Source organism: Fimicolochytrium jonesii (assembly GCF_025526975.1).
Source record: "Fimicolochytrium jonesii strain JEL569 chromosome Unknown EV422scaffold_1, whole genome shotgun sequence".
Lineage (NCBI taxonomy): Eukaryota > Fungi > Chytridiomycota > Chytridiomycetes > Spizellomycetales > Powellomycetaceae > Fimicolochytrium > Fimicolochytrium jonesii.
Genome location: NW_026515668.1, coordinates 1,337,702 through 1,354,813, shown reverse-complemented (window position 1 = coordinate 1,354,813; position 17,112 = coordinate 1,337,702). Strand labels below are relative to the sequence as shown.

At 53.0% G+C, this 17,112-nt stretch overlaps 6 protein-coding genes across 6 annotated transcripts; 3 read left to right on the top strand and 3 right to left on the bottom strand.

Moving 5' to 3' along the window:
* Positions 1-84: 84 nt before the first annotated feature.
* On the bottom strand, positions 85-1,234 carry EV422DRAFT_20585 (vacuolar protein sorting 55). Its single transcript, XM_053065336.1, has 4 exons — positions 1,167-1,234; positions 665-974; positions 510-565; positions 85-409 (listed from the first exon to the last, which is right to left on the bottom strand). The coding sequence occupies exons 2-4, from the start codon at positions 871-873 to the stop codon at positions 273-275; spliced, it is 402 nt and encodes a 133-aa protein (XP_052930234.1). The 5' UTR covers positions 874-974; positions 1,167-1,234; the 3' UTR covers positions 85-272.
* A 2,534-nt stretch (positions 1,235-3,768) lies between these two features.
* Positions 3,769-5,635, top strand: EV422DRAFT_502705 (uncharacterized protein; the record flags this gene model as incomplete). Its single annotated transcript, XM_053068290.1, has 7 exons — positions 3,769-3,830; positions 3,884-4,499; positions 4,546-4,804; positions 4,887-5,104; positions 5,166-5,265; positions 5,408-5,470; positions 5,529-5,635. 7 exons carry the CDS (start codon positions 3,769-3,771, stop codon positions 5,633-5,635), a joined length of 1,425 nt encoding a protein of 474 aa, XP_052930233.1.
* Positions 5,636-5,688: 53 nt separating this feature from the next.
* Positions 5,689-8,766, bottom strand: EV422DRAFT_20295 (uncharacterized protein). Its single transcript, XM_053065305.1, has 14 exons — positions 8,242-8,766; positions 7,678-8,174; positions 7,546-7,611; positions 7,397-7,481; positions 7,334-7,341; positions 7,238-7,259; positions 7,040-7,155; positions 6,757-6,958; positions 6,641-6,680; positions 6,454-6,574; positions 6,323-6,391; positions 6,101-6,244; positions 5,871-6,029; positions 5,689-5,801 (listed from the first exon to the last, which is right to left on the bottom strand). The coding sequence occupies exons 1-14, from the start codon at positions 8,432-8,434 to the stop codon at positions 5,742-5,744; spliced, it is 1,782 nt and encodes a 593-aa protein (XP_052930232.1). The 5' UTR covers positions 8,435-8,766; the 3' UTR covers positions 5,689-5,741.
* On the bottom strand, positions 8,767-10,314 carry EV422DRAFT_20108 (uncharacterized protein). The gene is made up of 2 exons (XM_053065292.1): positions 9,964-10,314; positions 8,767-9,872 (listed from the first exon to the last, which is right to left on the bottom strand). Exons 1-2 carry the CDS (start codon positions 10,217-10,219, stop codon positions 9,100-9,102), a joined length of 1,029 nt encoding a protein of 342 aa, XP_052930231.1. The 5' UTR covers positions 10,220-10,314; the 3' UTR covers positions 8,767-9,099.
* A 1,904-nt stretch (positions 10,315-12,218) lies between these two features.
* On the top strand, positions 12,219-12,935 carry EV422DRAFT_483408 (family 61 glycosyl hydrolase; the record flags this gene model as incomplete). The annotated part of the gene is made up of 1 exon (XM_053067341.1): positions 12,219-12,935. A coding segment is annotated over one exon (717 nt), but the record flags the coding sequence as incomplete, so codon positions are not given.
* A 1,593-nt stretch (positions 12,936-14,528) lies between these two features.
* EV422DRAFT_20090 (uncharacterized protein) lies at positions 14,529-16,763 on the top strand. The gene is made up of 3 exons (XM_053065288.1): positions 14,529-14,545; positions 14,690-15,198; positions 15,275-16,763. Exons 2-3 carry the CDS (start codon positions 14,869-14,871, stop codon positions 16,625-16,627), a joined length of 1,683 nt encoding a protein of 560 aa, XP_052930229.1. The 5' UTR covers positions 14,529-14,545; positions 14,690-14,868; the 3' UTR covers positions 16,628-16,763.
* Positions 16,764-17,112: the final 349 nt, after the last annotated feature.

Below are 17,112 nucleotides of genomic sequence, written 5' to 3'. Positions count from 1 at the left end.
TTAGAATGTAGAAAGATACCTATTATCATAGTCATCCCTATGGAGCGAGCGATGGCTCGCTTCACTTATTTATGAGAAATCTCACTTGTCGTATTGCACCTATCTCACTTGTCGTATTGCATCAAAGCAGCCTTCTCTCATGTCTGCCTCACATCGTCAACAAGCAATCTTCACATCAGACGGGCAAATATGCCCTATTTTCTCGTATGTACATAAAACTGGACATCAACGATGTGCCACATTGCGCAACTGGAGCATGGCGTGGAAGGACTCTACATGTATGGCTCTTCCGTAATGAAAAAGTGAATGTAACCAAGGATCGTCCCGTACACCAGCAGCCCGCCGGCGATGGACAGCACCATCGCTTGTTGGGTGATGACATTCGCATGGGCGAGGACGTAAGGCAGCCCTGCAAAATATGAATGAAAGACATGTCTCGATGAATTCTGAACCTCACTAGACTGCGGAGTGGTGTCTCGCACAATCAAAATAGCTTGCCATGCACTCACCAGCGCCCGATACGTTGATGAAGCTCGTGATGAAGTATCCCGTTTCCAGAACGCCTCTGTAGACATAGCACCCCAGATCATCAGTATCAGCCAGATAACCCCACGTCCCAGCCGCCCACAACCAGCGCTATCCCATCCAATCCGCATCTCCATACCGGTGTTCCGAAGCGTCACTCCAGATATCGCCCCGCCCGCCCCCACTCCCTATCCTCTGACACAGCATGTTGGGTAAAGGCGCGATGAGGTAAATGAAGGGCACGAGTATCGGCAGCCAGTTGGAGTCGAGGGCGCAGGATAGGATGGTGAGGAGGATGCCGGCTGCCAGGAGCGAGGCGAGCCCTATTATGGTTTTCATTCCGGCCATGATGGTGCTGTGCTGGCGAAGTGAGCGAGAGTGGTACGAAAGAGGGCCGGAATTGTGATCAGGTGCACCTCGACGGGCGATGGGCAGCTTAATGTGCCGACCTTCAATATTAGGTTGGATATAGTGTGAGTGTATACGCAGTCTATGAGACTAAGGTAACTTCGAGAGGAATGGCATTCGGGATGGGGTGACGTTGACTCGAGGCCTCGCCACGCTCTGTGGGCGCTACATATACAGCCAGGGAACATAAAGCTGTGCCCCCCCTCTAATTGAAATCAATGTCGGTCACTCACGTGAATTTGGCGTTGCGGCAGTCGCTGATTTATTCCTTCGGGGGGAACAGCTTTATGTTCCCTGGCTGTACATACAGTCTGCTACATATACTGTACACTGCCACTTTCGCGTTTTCACATCTCGGACGTCTAAAGATCTAGCTCTGGATCTGGACGCTCGCTTGAAGGACCTTTTAGCGTCATTGATCCTATTCATATCAAACGGTTAGGACCTACACACCGAGGCAGCCGCCTGAGTATTTGTCGGTACCCGAGCGGCTTCACCTTCACCCCGTTGCGGTATATCTTACATTGTGTCCGGCGTGTTGAAATGGTTTCCAGAAGTCATACCTGTCGCAACGCTGCTTAGCGGTCCCAGCCCTGTGATGCATTGTCCCTTATTCTACGATGGTCTCGTTAGTTTCACAATCACTCAGCTATCTCAAGACGAACCTTTTTAGGGTGGCGGCGTCATTCGCTGACCAACGAGCAGAGGGACTTGCAACATCAAACCCATCAGACTTATTTACATTCCAACAACCTGAACGATAACCGAGGGGCATGGATCCCACCCGGACTGAAATTGAGCGATGTCCTCCAATCCTCGACTCCCGTCACAGCGCTTGAACCTTGCCGACCGCGTTGCTCGTGCTTTCAAAGAGTGTCCGACCGTCCCCGGGAAGCAGCGGTCAACGTTCACCTCTTTCTAGTCGCCCCCTATTCCATTTCATTCAGGTTCTCGCCGTTGAATAGGGTTGACTGATGCCTCCCTACATTGTCGTCCCTACGTCTGCCCCGAAGGATTGCATTTGCGAGCAGCCATGCGCGGTATAGCGTTCCCGATCCTCATTCTTCTTGCTGTCGATTGACTCAGACACTTGCAGGGTAGATAGGTTGGCCTCACGGCAACCGTAGCACCTTCTCGTAACGCTTTAGGTGTTTCTATAGCCGAATCTTTTCGGATGCAGCTCTTTGCTTGAGCTGTTGTTCATCTGTCAATCGGTATTGCTTGAGAAAGTCAACAAGTACCCCGTAGTTCGCATTCATGCCTCGTTCGCATCTGAAGGTCTACGATAAAGACACCCTCGCAGATCGAATTGTCGAACGTACGCTGGTTTCTTCGGAATCTCATACGTCGAAGCTCACGCACGGCACTTTGGTGAGAGGACTGCTCTTTTGCTTACCCGGAGAGACCCATTGATAAAAGCTGCAACACCTGTGCGGTCGATCCACAACCTTCGTTCTTTCTACGGTCATTAGCTGTTTGCGAAGGGGTTTTTGGACGCGTCCTTGCTTACCCAACGCGTCAAGGGTCTTTCCCGCCATTTGTTGCGCGCCATTTGTTGATTGCGCTTGATTGCCCAGAACGATATGGGCCACTGGGTAGGAAAAAGCACCAGCAACAGGACAAAGACTGCGGGTTCGTGCGTAATATGCTGCGACGGTTTATTCGTTTCTTTGCTTTAATTGAACGGGTTCACTGCTGCTGCTGTTGATGCGTGCCGCCCCCGTCGCGTGTCCCTTCCTTTACCTTCTCTCAAGTGAGAGTCTTGCGCCTGTTTTTGATTACGCTTCCATCTTAATATCGTAAACATCGACCAAGCACGGCATGGGCCTTACCTTCTTTACTGTTCGCGAAATTAGGTCAGGCCGGGCCCCATACACCACAGCTTCGCCGAGGTCCCTTCAGGCCGGATCGCATTCACTCTCGCGGCCTATAAATACAGCATCTTGGGTCCGCACTTCCTGATTTTCCTTCAGTCGCCCTTCGCTTCGCTTTCTTGTGCCACTCGCCTACTCCGGAGCTGAACTCCGCCAAGACCGTTGTCGCCTGGCTACTACCACTTGCTACCTCACTTGCCACCATTCGACCTTGCACGGTCTTCATTGTCGTCGCTCGCTTTCATCGCCGTTCCGTACAAGGCATATACGCCGTATCATCTCACATTTTGACGGACCGAGATTCCATCAGTGGCTACCTTCCAGCTACGCGATCTCGGTTCCTCACCTGTGAGTGAGACGGAGTATAGGCTCGTAAGGGCCATCCAACCGTTCGCGATCGCGTCCTTAACCTCAATTCGTCGGTCCTCGACCATATACGCCGTATCATCTCACATTTTGACGAACCGAGTTTCCATCAACGGTACCCTGTGGCCACGCATCTCGGTTCCTCAACTGTGAGTGAGACGGAGTATAGGCATATGGGCCATTCTACTGTCGCGTCCGCACTCCCGCTATTCAGGCCTCCATTCGTTGGTCTCGGACGCTCTCTTTCGTCTTATACGCCGTATCATCTCACATTTTGTCGGACCGAGATGCCAAAAGCTACCTTATAGCTACGCGATCTCGGTCCCTCAACTGTGAGTGAGACGGAGTATATGGCTTGTAACGTCTCCAACCCATTCACAACGAGAGTGCTGCCATGCCCCCGAGCTTCAAAGATCTTTCATCAGGATTCATACTAGTAGGCCATAGAAAGCTACAATAACCGTGCCTCTACATACATAAATGGAAACGACTCACGTAAGGACGTCGTTTGCAGCGTGACCTGAATCAGAAACGATGTTTATATTGCAATGTGCCCTCAACGGCAACATGGTCACAAGCCTCCAGCGCATCCGTCATGGCCACCATTGGAGGCTTGTCCATCTCATCGTCCACACTTACAGCGGATGACTCGACCGGGTTTGTCAACGCTATGGCCGTGAAGCGGGTTAGCATGTTGTGCGCCGTTCGAGGCATCCCCGACTTCCCACCCACTGGAGTACAACGAGCTTAAGCGGCAAGCACGCGATCTCATGGACCGTCACGAATACCTTCCTGCCAAACGCTGTCTCACGAGAGCTGCCGACGACCTGCTGCGCAGCATACCTTTGTACGTTAACGATACTCCGCTTGCGCATCAAGTGCTGCCACGCACTCGGTGAGAAGCGTATGCCCGAAACCGACATTGACTTTGCCCTGGAGGACCTGGAACACCTGCTTGCCACTGGCATCTTCCCCATTGAGGAGATTCTCCCGGATGTTGTAGATGATTTGCGGAACATGAAAGCTCAAGCAAAGCTTGTGAAGGCTCGCCTGTCGTACGCCCTCCCCATGCAAGCGGCGCCGCAGCGCAGGAAGAACGGCAAGAGAAAGAAGAAGCAACCGGCCACGAACAACGATTTGATGGTCACTCCGGCGGAAAAGCTCGTCTCCCTGGGGGTCGCAAAGGACGCCGTGTTCGCGGATGACGGTTGCACCATCTGTCTTACTGCGTGGAGTTCACCACGCTCACCTTGGCAACGATTTACTCGATTTAGCCATGCAAGCACGCCAGTTGTGGCCCGTGTCTCGCTTGCTTCCACAAGGCGTGTAAGACAAGCTTTGCATCGGACACCACTACATGTACAGTACACAGCGGTCGAAGTTTCCATTTGCGTACGTCCTCTGCCGCGCCGCCCTGCCCGACTCGCTTGTCACTACCTTGGCCAATGTGAGGATCCAGCGCAACCTCGTACCAGCTTTGAAGGACCTTCCGCATCACCTAAGCGAGTCCGACGGCGATGACCGTCGTCGTCTTCTCACAAGCCTCTTGACAGCGCACGAATCTGTCCTGGCACAAGTCACCGCCATCCTCTTCAGTATGGTGGGCGTGGTGAGCACCACCGCCGCCAAAAGTATGTCGCACGACCACAAGCAGCGCATCTATACGACGCGGCGCGCGAACCCGTCCGCAAGCTCAATGAGGAACACCGCCAGCTCCAGCAACAGCTCCCCTCCTCCTACAATCCGACCATCCGGATTGGAAGGCCACGTTCGCCCGTGCCCATGTCGTCTCGGATGCGCTGGAGAAGGCGCGCGACAATGCGGCCGCAGACATCTACGAGCATCTGACGAGCATACAGTACAAACGCCGCCGGCAAGATGGGCGCAGCGATGGACGCGGAGCGGTCCACGTCGACTTGCAGGGCTTGCATGTGGAGAGAAGCGCGCTGGGTCATGACGGATTTTGTCTTCCTCACGTTGCCCGTCTTGAAGAGGGTACACGTCATCACAGGGAAAGGATCGCCTAGCAAGGATGGCGAGGGTGTTTTGAGGGAGTTGGTGAAGATCTGTCAGCCGAAAAGGGCTCTCGTGTGTGAGGGCTTAAGTTTGGGAAATGCTTGAGCGACAACGCTAGAACGACACCAGTCGCACATGTTTTTAGGAGTAGGGGTAGGGTTAGCCCAAATCGAGCGGGTATATAGTGTATATATATGCGAGGTGGTGTGTGTGTGCAGTATTGCCGTCATCGATCAAAGCAGAGTCTCGATGGGGCTCGTTCTCGAAAACGCAGCGCTATAGTAAGCCACAAACATTGTGCATTATTGGTGCTCCCAAGTCGAGTACATACATGTACAGATAGAGCGACAGGGATGAGGTTTGAAGAAGTATGTACCGCAAAGCTCAGCACGGGAGCATGGAACATCGAAACGGAGGGAAGAGGAGTTATACCTACACTTGGCTAGCTAGGATACAATGATCCAAAAATTACCGAATACCAGGGAATTGAAGATATCCGCGCTCAAAGCTGCGGACGGAACATGAGGGTTTCATGGAAAGAAGACTTGGAAATCATTGATTGTATTCTGCTGTAGGCAACTCGAAAACAGACGCGGCCAACGTCTTCCAGATCTAAGAGAAGAGGAAGGTTGACTTTCACGGCAAGATATCTTGGTTCCAGCCAAAGTGACCCATACATACCTCGGTATAGTGAGACGCCAGCCTAATCTTTTCGCTGACGAACTCCTGGAACATGAGGGATAGATTCGCTTTCTGCTGATGGTAATACAACATCTCCCGCCATGTGCAGTATCGAATCGTATCCATGCGCTTTCCCTGCTGTTCAAGCTCCTTGCGATCCTGTGTTCACCATGTTCATTCGTCACTTTCCCAGGTCCATTCTGCGGAGTGGATGCATTCGTGCAGCATACCGCTTCAATCGTCGCTTGCAACTTCTCAACCTCTTTCGGCTTCCCTTCCGTATTCCGCAGCTTTTCCTCGTTCATCCCCAATCGCTTCTTCAATGCGTCTGGATTTAGCATTGCTAAAGCTCGTTCTTGGCGGTAGAACAATTCCTGAGTGGGATCGAAGCATGTTCAGCGGAGGCCCTTTTCACGTATGGTCCGTCCCTAGAAGGTGCTAGGAGTACTAACCTGGCATGCGATGAGCAGGTCTCTATGTGTCTTGATATTCTCCAGAAGCCCATCTAACACCGATTGACTCTGAGGAGACGTTAGTCAATCTCCTCCTGACGGCGCAGTGTTGTGATAGCTGACGAGCCCACCTCGTCTTCCATAACGCGGCCAGCACGCTGGAACTCGTTTGAGATATGATCGTATCCGAATCCCAACCGCCTGCAATTGGAACAGGACTTTTCTGTACAATCTGATTTCTCATTGAGTTTACTTGGAGGACCAACATTGTCAGAGTTAGCCAAGAGTACGCGCTATGATCTCCAACGCTCGACTTACTGGAGAATCAAGCTGCAGCGGATCATATCGACCGCCGAATCTGAAAGCATTGCGCGAGATGCCATTGTGAGCAACGGAGTGAACTCGTGAATTTCGTGAAAGGGCCCAAACAATACCGTCTTCGCGCCGAGCAATGCGCTCCGTCAAAGTGCCCAAGTCTCTATATTGGCAGATGAAGAAGTCGAGATTCGCCTTGAACTGTATCATCCTCTCTGCCAGATCGGCGGGTATCTTTGACCTTTCTTCCGACGTAATTTCGCCGGTCGAAGTCTCCTCCTCTGTTGTCACTGGCGCTTTCTTCCGATATGAGTGAATATCCTGCAATCCAGACCGTTACCAACAATGCCCCTCCTTTGCAGTTTACGCGTTTGCGCAAGACCCGTCACTCAGCGGACGCACCATTTCGACTCTCAGGAAGGCAGTGACTGCTTCATCCTCCGAAAAAACCGGGTGGTTGGCAACCAGATTTATGAAGCGAGATAACGCGCGGCGCCTGCGTTCTAGGAAAGTCTGATCTGCTGGATAAACGTAAGATGCGTTCAGATGTGGGCAACGTAACCCTCCCGCTGGTCATATACCGTGATGCCGCGTTATTACCTCCAACCTTCTTTGGTGGCAGCTATTGTGATACGAAAAGCGACATTGTCAATCAATATACAATATTCAAGCGGCGTTGATTCTCGCGGAACCTACACTTGGGACTTCGAGTCTGTTAGGCTTTGCGCACGAAACAGCAGATATGGGGCATTCACTTACTTGCTCGAAAGGGGTATCTCCGTACAAGGATATCCAGTAGCCATAGGAAATCGGAGTATCTTCGAAGTACACTTGTTCGCCGATTCTATATAGCAGGGCGTGAGTCAACGTTGTGAAGAGTAAGACGGGCAGAAACGGCCTCTCAGTACTTGTGCATGTAAGATGTAATTGACATGCTTCAGTAAAAAGCCTCCTTTCTCCGGTGCGATCGAAATCTGCAGTATGGTGGATTAGACGTCAGGCAGCAGTGCTCCTTCAAGACACTTCGCCACTGGACGCACCTTGATGCGCTCGACATCTGGTCGAGTGATGTTCCTAGGCGACAGTGTTTCCCCACTGGTTTCCCGCTCCAGCGAAGACACCCTCAGCCGCCGTGGGGAAACCCGTTCACCGGTACCCTGCTGTCTCTCTCCATGTGGTCCTCCGTGATACTCCGCATGGGCAGGCCCATCGACTGGCTCCTCCGTTGTCCGAATGGGCGACCGTTCTACGCCATAATGATGTCCATTCAAAGCCTCGTCCAATTTGGGTATCGTCGCAGACCACGGATCCGGCTCGGGCTCTGCGGACCTCTGTATATCCGAGGGTGAGACATAATCCAGCGACGATGCGCTCAACTGCTGCGTGATGGAAATGGAGCTGTCGCTGGTGGATATCAGCGGCCGGGTGTTGTCCAAGAGAGAACGCTGGTTGAAGAGGCTGGGTGGCAAGGCGGCGCGGCTTGGAGGTAGATCATCGTTCCCAGACGACCCAATGTGGCTCCTCGGTCCTAATCCTTCTGTAAAGCAGCGAATAAGACGCATGCTGAGGGAGCAACCCGACGGACTGAGCACCGATTCACATACCGTCAAGCGCTTCTTCACCTTCAGTCTGAGCGTCCCAAGGATTTGAGACAATTGAGCTCTTGTTAACGGCAGCGGCCATTATGGAAGATCCCAGGTCTGGGGCTTGGGAAAATTGGGCTTTGAGTGAATTTAGCGAGTCCCGAGTACTCTTCCGATCCCAAGGATGCTCGTCGGACTCGTATGAGGAGGTCATATTCCCGTTTCACCGTCCTTTTGTCTCGTCTCGCTCTTCCTCACTCTCTAACTCTCAGCCTTTCAGTTTACTTTCGGACAAGTGCGTTCAGTGCTTCAGTAGGTAGGAGAAGAATCGACGAGGTTTGAGCCGGGTTGAGCAGGTTCCCTTTGAGAGTCCGGTGATGTGTGATTGAGGTTTGGCAGAAGTGACAGAATCCTGACAGCTGTACAGCGTGTCTCCAGAAAAACAGCCTTTCCTCACATAGGAACTCTAGTGGGAAAAAAGCTACAGTTCTACCATGCGCTTGAACGCAACCTGTAGCATCATAGTAGCTTCATATAATCTAGCTACTGTATGGTGGTCTGTTCACAACCAAAGAGAAGCAGAGCGACAAGGGGGAAATATATGTCTGGAGTGCGAGAGGTTCCTAAATAGTGTGACGTCGCCCTTCATGCGATTGCTAAAGTAAAGCTGAGCGCAGAAATCCGAAGTGCTTCCCCAGAAGCAAGGGTTGTCCTTCCAGAATTTGCATCTCCAGAAATCCATGGTGAAACGGCTGCCCAATCCCTTCATGTCGAAACTTCCATTAATAGGGTTGTTGAAGTGAAGGCGAAGAGTTAGAAGCCTGCCGGGATGCTTGCTACCGTGTGCCAAAAGTATGTATGTACATCATAATGGAGTTCTCAGAGAACCTTCGTAGGGCATTCTGCGATAATCGCGCGAATAGCGCCGAGCCACCCCAGCATATCGTCCTTGTCTTCGCATTTGACAACCCAGCATTTGATCGTCTTCGCGGTCCCCGGAGACTGTGGTGAAGCCATCGCGTCCGATAGCATAGATGCACTCCCGAAGATCTCCAACACCCACAGCCCGTGCTCTGAAACTCGCACGGATGACTTGCTCGTAAGTTTCATCATGTCTTTGAGCTCCTTTTGCGTGGCCGTCTCGCTGCGGAACAGGTAGAGTGACGATCGTTCCAGGACTAAATATCTTCGCTTCCATGAGACGGAGAACATGCTTGGTGTTTGCAGAGATACGTAGGAAGTGCGGCCTGTCGGGATTTTATTCAGCGAGGACGACGAGGAGAGCGGTGCACCGGATGACATCGGCGCTGATACGAGAGATGGAGGAGACTGGGAAGGTAGGGTATCGGATGCCGAAGGTTGGCGATTTATTGATAGGGCGGGAAGATGCTGCGCGGATGGATCCATGTCTGGGGACACGACTTTTGCGGGGGCTATGTTGCCGTTCATTGCCAAGTCCGGTGCAACATTGGAACTCAACGTTTCCAGCTCTTTGAGCATATCGTCCATGGTAAGGGAAAGCGTAGATGGTCGGCGAGAGGCAATAGATGCTGGGCGCGATGACCGCTCCCAGGTCGGCAAAATTGACGAGACTGCAGACGGCCGTCGTGATACTGCGAACGATGGACGGCGCTCGAGCGGCGATCCTAAACCTGCCAACAGCACATTGCGTCAATAATAATTCAATATGTGCCCTCTACGATAGCCCTCTACGACAGCCCTCTACGACAGCCCTCAACTCACCACTATCATCGCCAACCGATTGCGCGTCAGACGGCCGCCGCAGTAAGATTCCATTCTCGAACCTCCCTGGACTCTTCTGACTCGGAGAGAGGGACTGGAAGCCGGAGTCATTGTCTTGCCGTGTTGGGCTTCCAACACCTGGCTCGGAGGTTTCGGCACTTATTTGAGAAAGATGCTGGTACGATGCATTGGAGCTGACTGATAGGGACCGCAACACTCTAGCGTATTCCGATAACCCCGTGTGCTGTTCCTCCATTTTTAGTTGGTCGTTGGGTAATGTGCAGCGTGAATGCGTGGGAAAATGCTCGAAAACTGGTGTAGCAAGTCGTCAGCTGATAATGAAACTGGGAGTTTAGACTGCCTTTACAGTAGGACTTCGTTCGGTTGTTCAGGTCCGTGCTGCCGTTGCGTGCTGAATCTGAACGTACGCAAGATCGGTATTGGTATATGGCTTTTGTTCAAGAGTGGCTTTTCCCACAAGCTCCGAATGCGCGCCGGATCCCCGTTCAAATCAATCAGCAGTGGCGTCCCATCCACACCGCGCGTTATTTGAGGCCAAAACTCGGCCCTCATTTTCCAAAATTAGACCCATGGATCTCGATACCACGCGCATAATGCCGATGCCAAAATACCCGTGCATAGTATATGAGGTGCATAATGTCGACCGACTCTCACACCGTGCACACCCTCTTGTGGGTATGGAGGAACACGGAGTTCTAGATATGTCTCGGGCTTTCGACCGCCCGGCGACGTCCTATTCTCCACTCTGTACTCCGGACTTCTCGATCCCCGATGTTTGATGCCGCTGTTTTCGAGGGGAAAGAGTGAATGCACTGCCTAATCCTCTCTATATGAAGACCGCAATCCCATTGCTGTCGCCCAATTCAATGCTTTGGAAAAGCAAGACGAACCATATTTAAATCGTGGCGATCCTCGTCTCGCCCGCTCATCCCGCAGGGTAGCCAACAAGATGGACCGCCCAGTTCGGTTAAATAACCTTAAGGTCATCCAACGTGTGTGGCAGAACGTTCGTGCTGCCGTTGGTTTGGCTTGATACAGACAGGCTTGATACTTTTGACGCGTTTGCTAGGTGCCTCGTTTGCGTGGAATCTGGATGATACCCGAAGAAAAGAAGAAAAACTCCATGTTGGTCCCGCGCCAGTGAACTGAACCGAAAGAAATAATCCGTCAGGTAATACGCATAGTATCAGCAATACTGAGTCCGGAAGCCCGTGAATCGTGAATCCCGTTCCTCGTACTTCTACTGGGGGGTATGTTCAGCCGGCGCTGCTCATTGCAATGTGTCTTGGTCTCTCTGCGTTCACATGGACTTCCAATCATAGCTGGTGGCCCACTGGTGTGATGAACTTTTGATGGCCGTAGTACTACCAATGGTGCAGCACTTCGGAACAGTGAACACTGTCACCGGCTCCGTACGGCCGCTTCCTCCTCCAGATTTACAATCAAATGGCCATCTGCCCTCATCGCCTCAGGGATACGTTGGCGAAACGTCCGGTCGCACCTACCACGAGGGAGCGGAGGACGTACTGTATCTAGCAAGCGATCAAGGTTTACCGCACATGTCCACTTCTATTCGTCCTTCCTTCGCTCGGTGCTCCCGCGTATTGACAGACAGATAGCGAAATTTATTCAAACCGGCGGTATGGACGATGTACCCGGCGTTTGGCACCGCGTTTTCGACGCGTTTGAATGCTTTTTATTCTCCTTTTTTTTACAGATTGTTTTGCAGATTTCATTTCTGAAACGACAGTCCATCAAAACTTTTGAAAACTCACGAACAGCGCACCAATGGAGATGCCTGCGCCTGTTGTTGCCACCGGTTGGTCCCCCGCTTCCATCGCAACGAAAAGTTTGACCGTCAATGTATCCTCGGCCAAGACTCGATTTTCGCACGCACCCGTAGGGCCGTCACCGCAGCCACGAGGGCTTGTTCCTCGTACGAAGGTTCCGGGCGGGATACCTTCGACCGTGCAAAGTAGCCAGCAAACTGGCCGTCAGAAACCAACAGCACAAATAGCGCAAACCTCAGATTCATGCCTACGGACCCCAAAATGATTGTTTTCGCTGAACGCGTCGGGACTTCTTCCTACGTGCATCGACGTCTTGACCGGAAACGTTTTCTCCGGCGCCATCCTGGAACCCTATAAAAGCTGGGAAGGGATGCCAGTTCCCTCTCTTGTTCTCTACACCACACAATCCTTCCCTTCCCTTCTCGTCAACGAAATATCATCACCATGAAGGTCGCAATTATCGCCGCATCGCTCCTGGCTGCCGCCCAGTCAGTCTTCGCCCACACCTACCTCGACCACATTGTGTTGCCTGGAGGAGCAAATGGCGATTGCGTGCGGCACACATCGCAGTGGACAACCGGTCAGAGGAACTACCCCATCAAGGATCTCACATCCGAGAACATGATCTGCGGTTTCGCTCCCACCCAGCCTGCCGCCCAGCGATGCCCGATCACTGCCGGCTCCAAGCTTGGTCTCATTTTCGGCCACGACCGCCCCGGTGACGACATCATCGCTGCTTCCCACTGGGGTGCCTGCAACATCTACCTTGCAGCCCAGCCAGCGAACGGCGGCGTTCCTACTGGCGCCGACTGGTTCAAGATCCAGGAGGAAGGCTACCCCAACGGCAAATGGTGCACATCGAGGCTCATCGAAACCAAGGGTCTTCTCGATGTTACTCTCCCCTCCAACCTCCCCAGCGGCAAGTACCTCCTTCGTGCCGAAATCGGCGCCCTCCACGAGGCCGATACCCTCTTTACCCAGAACCCCGCTCGCGGCCTCCAGCTGTACGTCTACTGCGCCGAGCTGACCGTCACTGGCTCTGGAAACGCCAACTTCTCCCCCAAGGTGGACTTCCCGGGCGCTATCACCTACCAAAGCCCAGGAGTCCTTTTCAACGTCTACGCTCCATTCAACTCCTACCCCACCTTTGGCCCCGCTATCGCCAAGGCGTCCGGCTCTGCACCCGCCCCTCCCACCAAGCCCACCGCTGTCCCCGTGCCCCCTCCCAAGCCCACTGCCAAACCCCCAACCCAGCCCACCGCGGTCCCTGTGCCTCCAACCAAGCCCACTCCCGTTCCCGTCCCCAAGCCAACGGCTGCTCCGGCTCCGGCTCCCGGAGGCACCCCCAGGTGCCAGGATGTGCAGCCCAAGTGCTGGGCCCAGCAGCAGCAGCTGTGGGCTGACTTCAACGCGTGCGTGAGCAAGGAGGGTATGTCCGCTCGCTGCAAGTCCATCATGGACAAGGCCAACGCCAAGGGTCCCGAGTGCAACAGCCTCAAGTGCAACTGGTAATCGCAAGATGCCTACGTACCCGTATCTTTCCATTGCGACCAAAATTCGCACTGTAATAATATTCCCCCACATTCCACCAACCTCACACGGGGCGTGGAAGATGTAGATTTAGAGTAGCCTCCCATCTGTAGAAAGATATATAGACTCTGTGGATGACCTTTACGAAATCAATGTGCATACCAAACAATAAGAATTCTTCGCTCAGAAAGCAAAGTTTGTCCCTCTTGCTACATATGTCGTCGCTGCATATGAGCCTTTCTCGTCAGGTTCCCCCAGAGAGAGCCGTCTGCTGTGGACAGAGAAGTATCGCAACTGCTGATGCGGCGCGCAATTCGCAATTCGTATGACCCTCCCAGAAGCTGATGAGAGACTTCATGCCGCGTGTCCTTCTCGAAAGGTGTACGCTGAGTGTTGTTCAGACTAAAGGCAGTACTGTACAGTCAGCGGAACTAAAAGCTGGACCCCCCCTGAAATAAATCAGCGACTGCCGCAACGCCAAATTCACGTGAGGGACCGACATTGATTTGAATTAGAGGAGGTCTATAGCTTTTATTCCCTGACTGTACGCCAAAGCCTGTTTCATCGAGGCTTGTGTTCGCCAATTCCCGCAATTCCCGCAGTGGGCACCCACATGGCATCGGCGTGCAGCAATAGAGTTTGGCGCATGGGTTACACGAAATAGATTCTCTGTCCACAACTTCGCGTTCTTGGTGAAATTCGAAATAAATGCCGAAAGAGCGGTTGGTTCCAACTCCCCAATGTCCCCATATGATTTGGCCAATGGGGCTGCGCTGCGACGCCCAGTGGACAGGTAAGGAGCCGCGGCTGTTTGAGGTGGACGCGTGCGCGGTAGTTCCTGGTTGGTGACACCATCTTGACTATCCACATATGGCTGGCCGCCCATTCCATTGGTGCTCATTCCCAGGCGACCCAACACCCAACAGGCAAAACGGGGCTGGGAAAAAAGGCTGCATGCTAGGGTCCCCGACAGAAGGCACTCTTCGAGCTAATAGAGCAAGGGCACAGTCCCACGCATAGATATACATAGATAGAGAGAGGCATTACCGCTGCCTCCTCCAAAGCGAGACCCCATTTTACGCTGTGAGCTTTTTGTGTTTCGCCAGTCTTTCTCCGGCCGACGACGTTTGCATAACAAAAGCCGCCAGTCGTCTCAACTCCTGAGTGCATTCCTGGGACATAAACCACCCGCCCAGAAGGAATACATACCGCAAACGAAACTGACATTCTGGGCCAGCTGTGTACTCACCTATGCGTGCGTGGTGGGGCTTGGTAGTAGGCGGGTTGTTGACAGCTGGTTCTGCAACTGCACAGGGTAAGGATGAGTCGCGCCAAAACGAGTTGTCCGACATCGAGTCCGGTCTAACATGCCTCGTCTCCATCAGGACCTGTTCCACCGCCGCCATTACCACCCGGGTTTGACAACTCTACTGCTCTTTCCTGTCCTGCACCATTACTGTCCATACCCCCGGGCTACACCAATTCATACCTCTCCGCCTGCTCCGCCACCAGCAAATGCTGCCTTCCGTGCCCTGTCACTGACCACCTATACCCACACCAGAACATGTCCACTCTTACGGTGGGTATATCTGTACTTCGACTGGTTTCCACGCTATGCGCTCTGGTGGTCTTCGTGTCCTACTGCGTATTGCCCGGAAAACGGAAACATCCACGAATCTTCGTTGTGTACATCAGCGGCTTGGTGACCGTGTGGCAGAGCTTGTCTGCATCGTACATATTTGGGAATGAAGGGAAAAACGTGTTCTGCTCGGCCGACGGCGTATCTTCGGCAGACTACTCCAATGCGAGATGTACTGTGCAGGGGCTAGGCATCGTATGGTTATCCGTCGCTGCGACCTGCTGGTGCTTTGCTTTGATCTTGAACCTTCATCTGGTTGGTATCCTGTCGTCTCTTGCAGAGTCTATCAAAAACATTGTGAAGCTGACAAAAACATTCTGAATCGAATCAGGAGGTCGTCTGGGCATCAGCAGCCATGAAGCGTCGACATTGGATCCTGCATCTGATAAGCTGGGGTTTACCGACAATCCTGGTGGGCCTGGCAATAAAGATGCAAGCCGTTCAATATCTCAGCCGGGGTCTTTGCTCGGTGAACTTGGAATACGAAAAGTACATCGTGCAGACACCATACCTTGTCATCGGTTGTTCCATTTGGTGTGTGCACACAGCCACAACCTTCTGGCTCTGGAGAAATGTCCTACCGAAAGCGATCAGCGCCCTCCGACGAAGTCCTCGCCCCTCTATGGACAGTAATAGAGAGTTAATCAATCCCCCGGTTTCCAACGAAGAATATTCCCAAGTGGAACCACAAATCGGAGAGACTAGACATCGCCGGGAGCGCTCAATTCCCGACAAGATTCCAAAGCCCGTCACCAGCGGACGACGAAGGGGGATATCTGACGCTTCGGAAACTTCTACTCCCGAAGGTGATAAGCCATCCTTCGCGGGAGTGCAGTTTGTGCAAATCCGACTTGTCGTTTTTGCCACCATTGTCATTGGCCTTGTGCTGGCATACGCTCTGCTGTACCAAAAGGATTTGGAAAACATCAACGATATGGTGCGACGCAACGATGGAAACAAGATCCTTGACGACCTTCTGACCTGCGTTTACGACCGGCTCATCTCGTCACCACAGCTCACTCTCGGTCGTGCCAGTGCCGAATGCAGGCGTTCCATCGCACGGCAGACGGGATTCCGTTTTCCCGCCTTTTGGCGTCGTCTCCTCGCTGAACTGATTCTTTCGTCACCGGGCTTCATCATCACGTTCAGTCTGGGTTGGAGATTACTGCCAGACTGGATAGACATGGTGACGGACTGGAAGGATCAAAAGCGTAGCGCCGAAATCGCACAAGCGCCCCCGGGAGCCCTCTCAAATTCCTCGGTCGACCTTCTCGTCGCACCCACACGGGCGCGAGCGTCATCAAAGTCCTCCGTTGTCACCGGTGGTGGTTCCCGCGATATTCCGCTCTCCACATTCACGTACAGCTCAGGCGTGTCGTCCTCTGTACTCTCCACATCCGCCTCCAGCGGATCGCCGCCGCTGGGCCGAGCTGCTCTGCCGCCTGCCGTCCGCTCGCTTGGAGAACAGTACTCTCCGCTCGGCTCGCCGCCAAATTCATCGCTACAGGCTTTCTTAAGCAGCCCGTCACCGGCGTGGACCGCACCGACAATGACCATCCGCACCACGAATACGTCGTTGACGACCATTGTCGACGAGGCGTCACCAGCAGATTATCGGTTAGGCCCGTTGAGTGCTTCCGTCTCAGAACGAGAGGCGTTCGGCCCGCAATTTAGACCTTGGTGAAGACGCTTCTCGCACGGATTTGGCGCAACAGTTTGGCATCCGGGATGTCATCATGACCTCGGCGCGTTGAGACATCGGCGTTGTTCCCCCACTCGGAGAGTTTTGCATAAACAGACCTGTGGGGATTGATTCTTACAGACAGACACTAGACTCGTCACCCACGGCGTAAACATTGTATATAGCACATCTCCTCGCGTAGCATAGTGTAGACTTATCCTTTTTGGGACAATCGAGTCATCTTTTCTTTTTGGAAATCATCTGTTTCGGGTTTTCAGTTGGGAGGCCTGTCGATGGACTGAGCCGGTTTATGCGTTAGTTTACATATCTTATGTGCATCGTAAGAAAAGCCAGCAGCCGAGCAGACCAGCTAAAATGAGGCATGTTTGCTTCTAGAACGTCTTTCCTCCCACATCTGTGCCACGATGGTTGTTTCGTTGTAAAGGAAAGTTCATCCTCCACAGTTCCCCGGAGTGACGGGTTGCGCG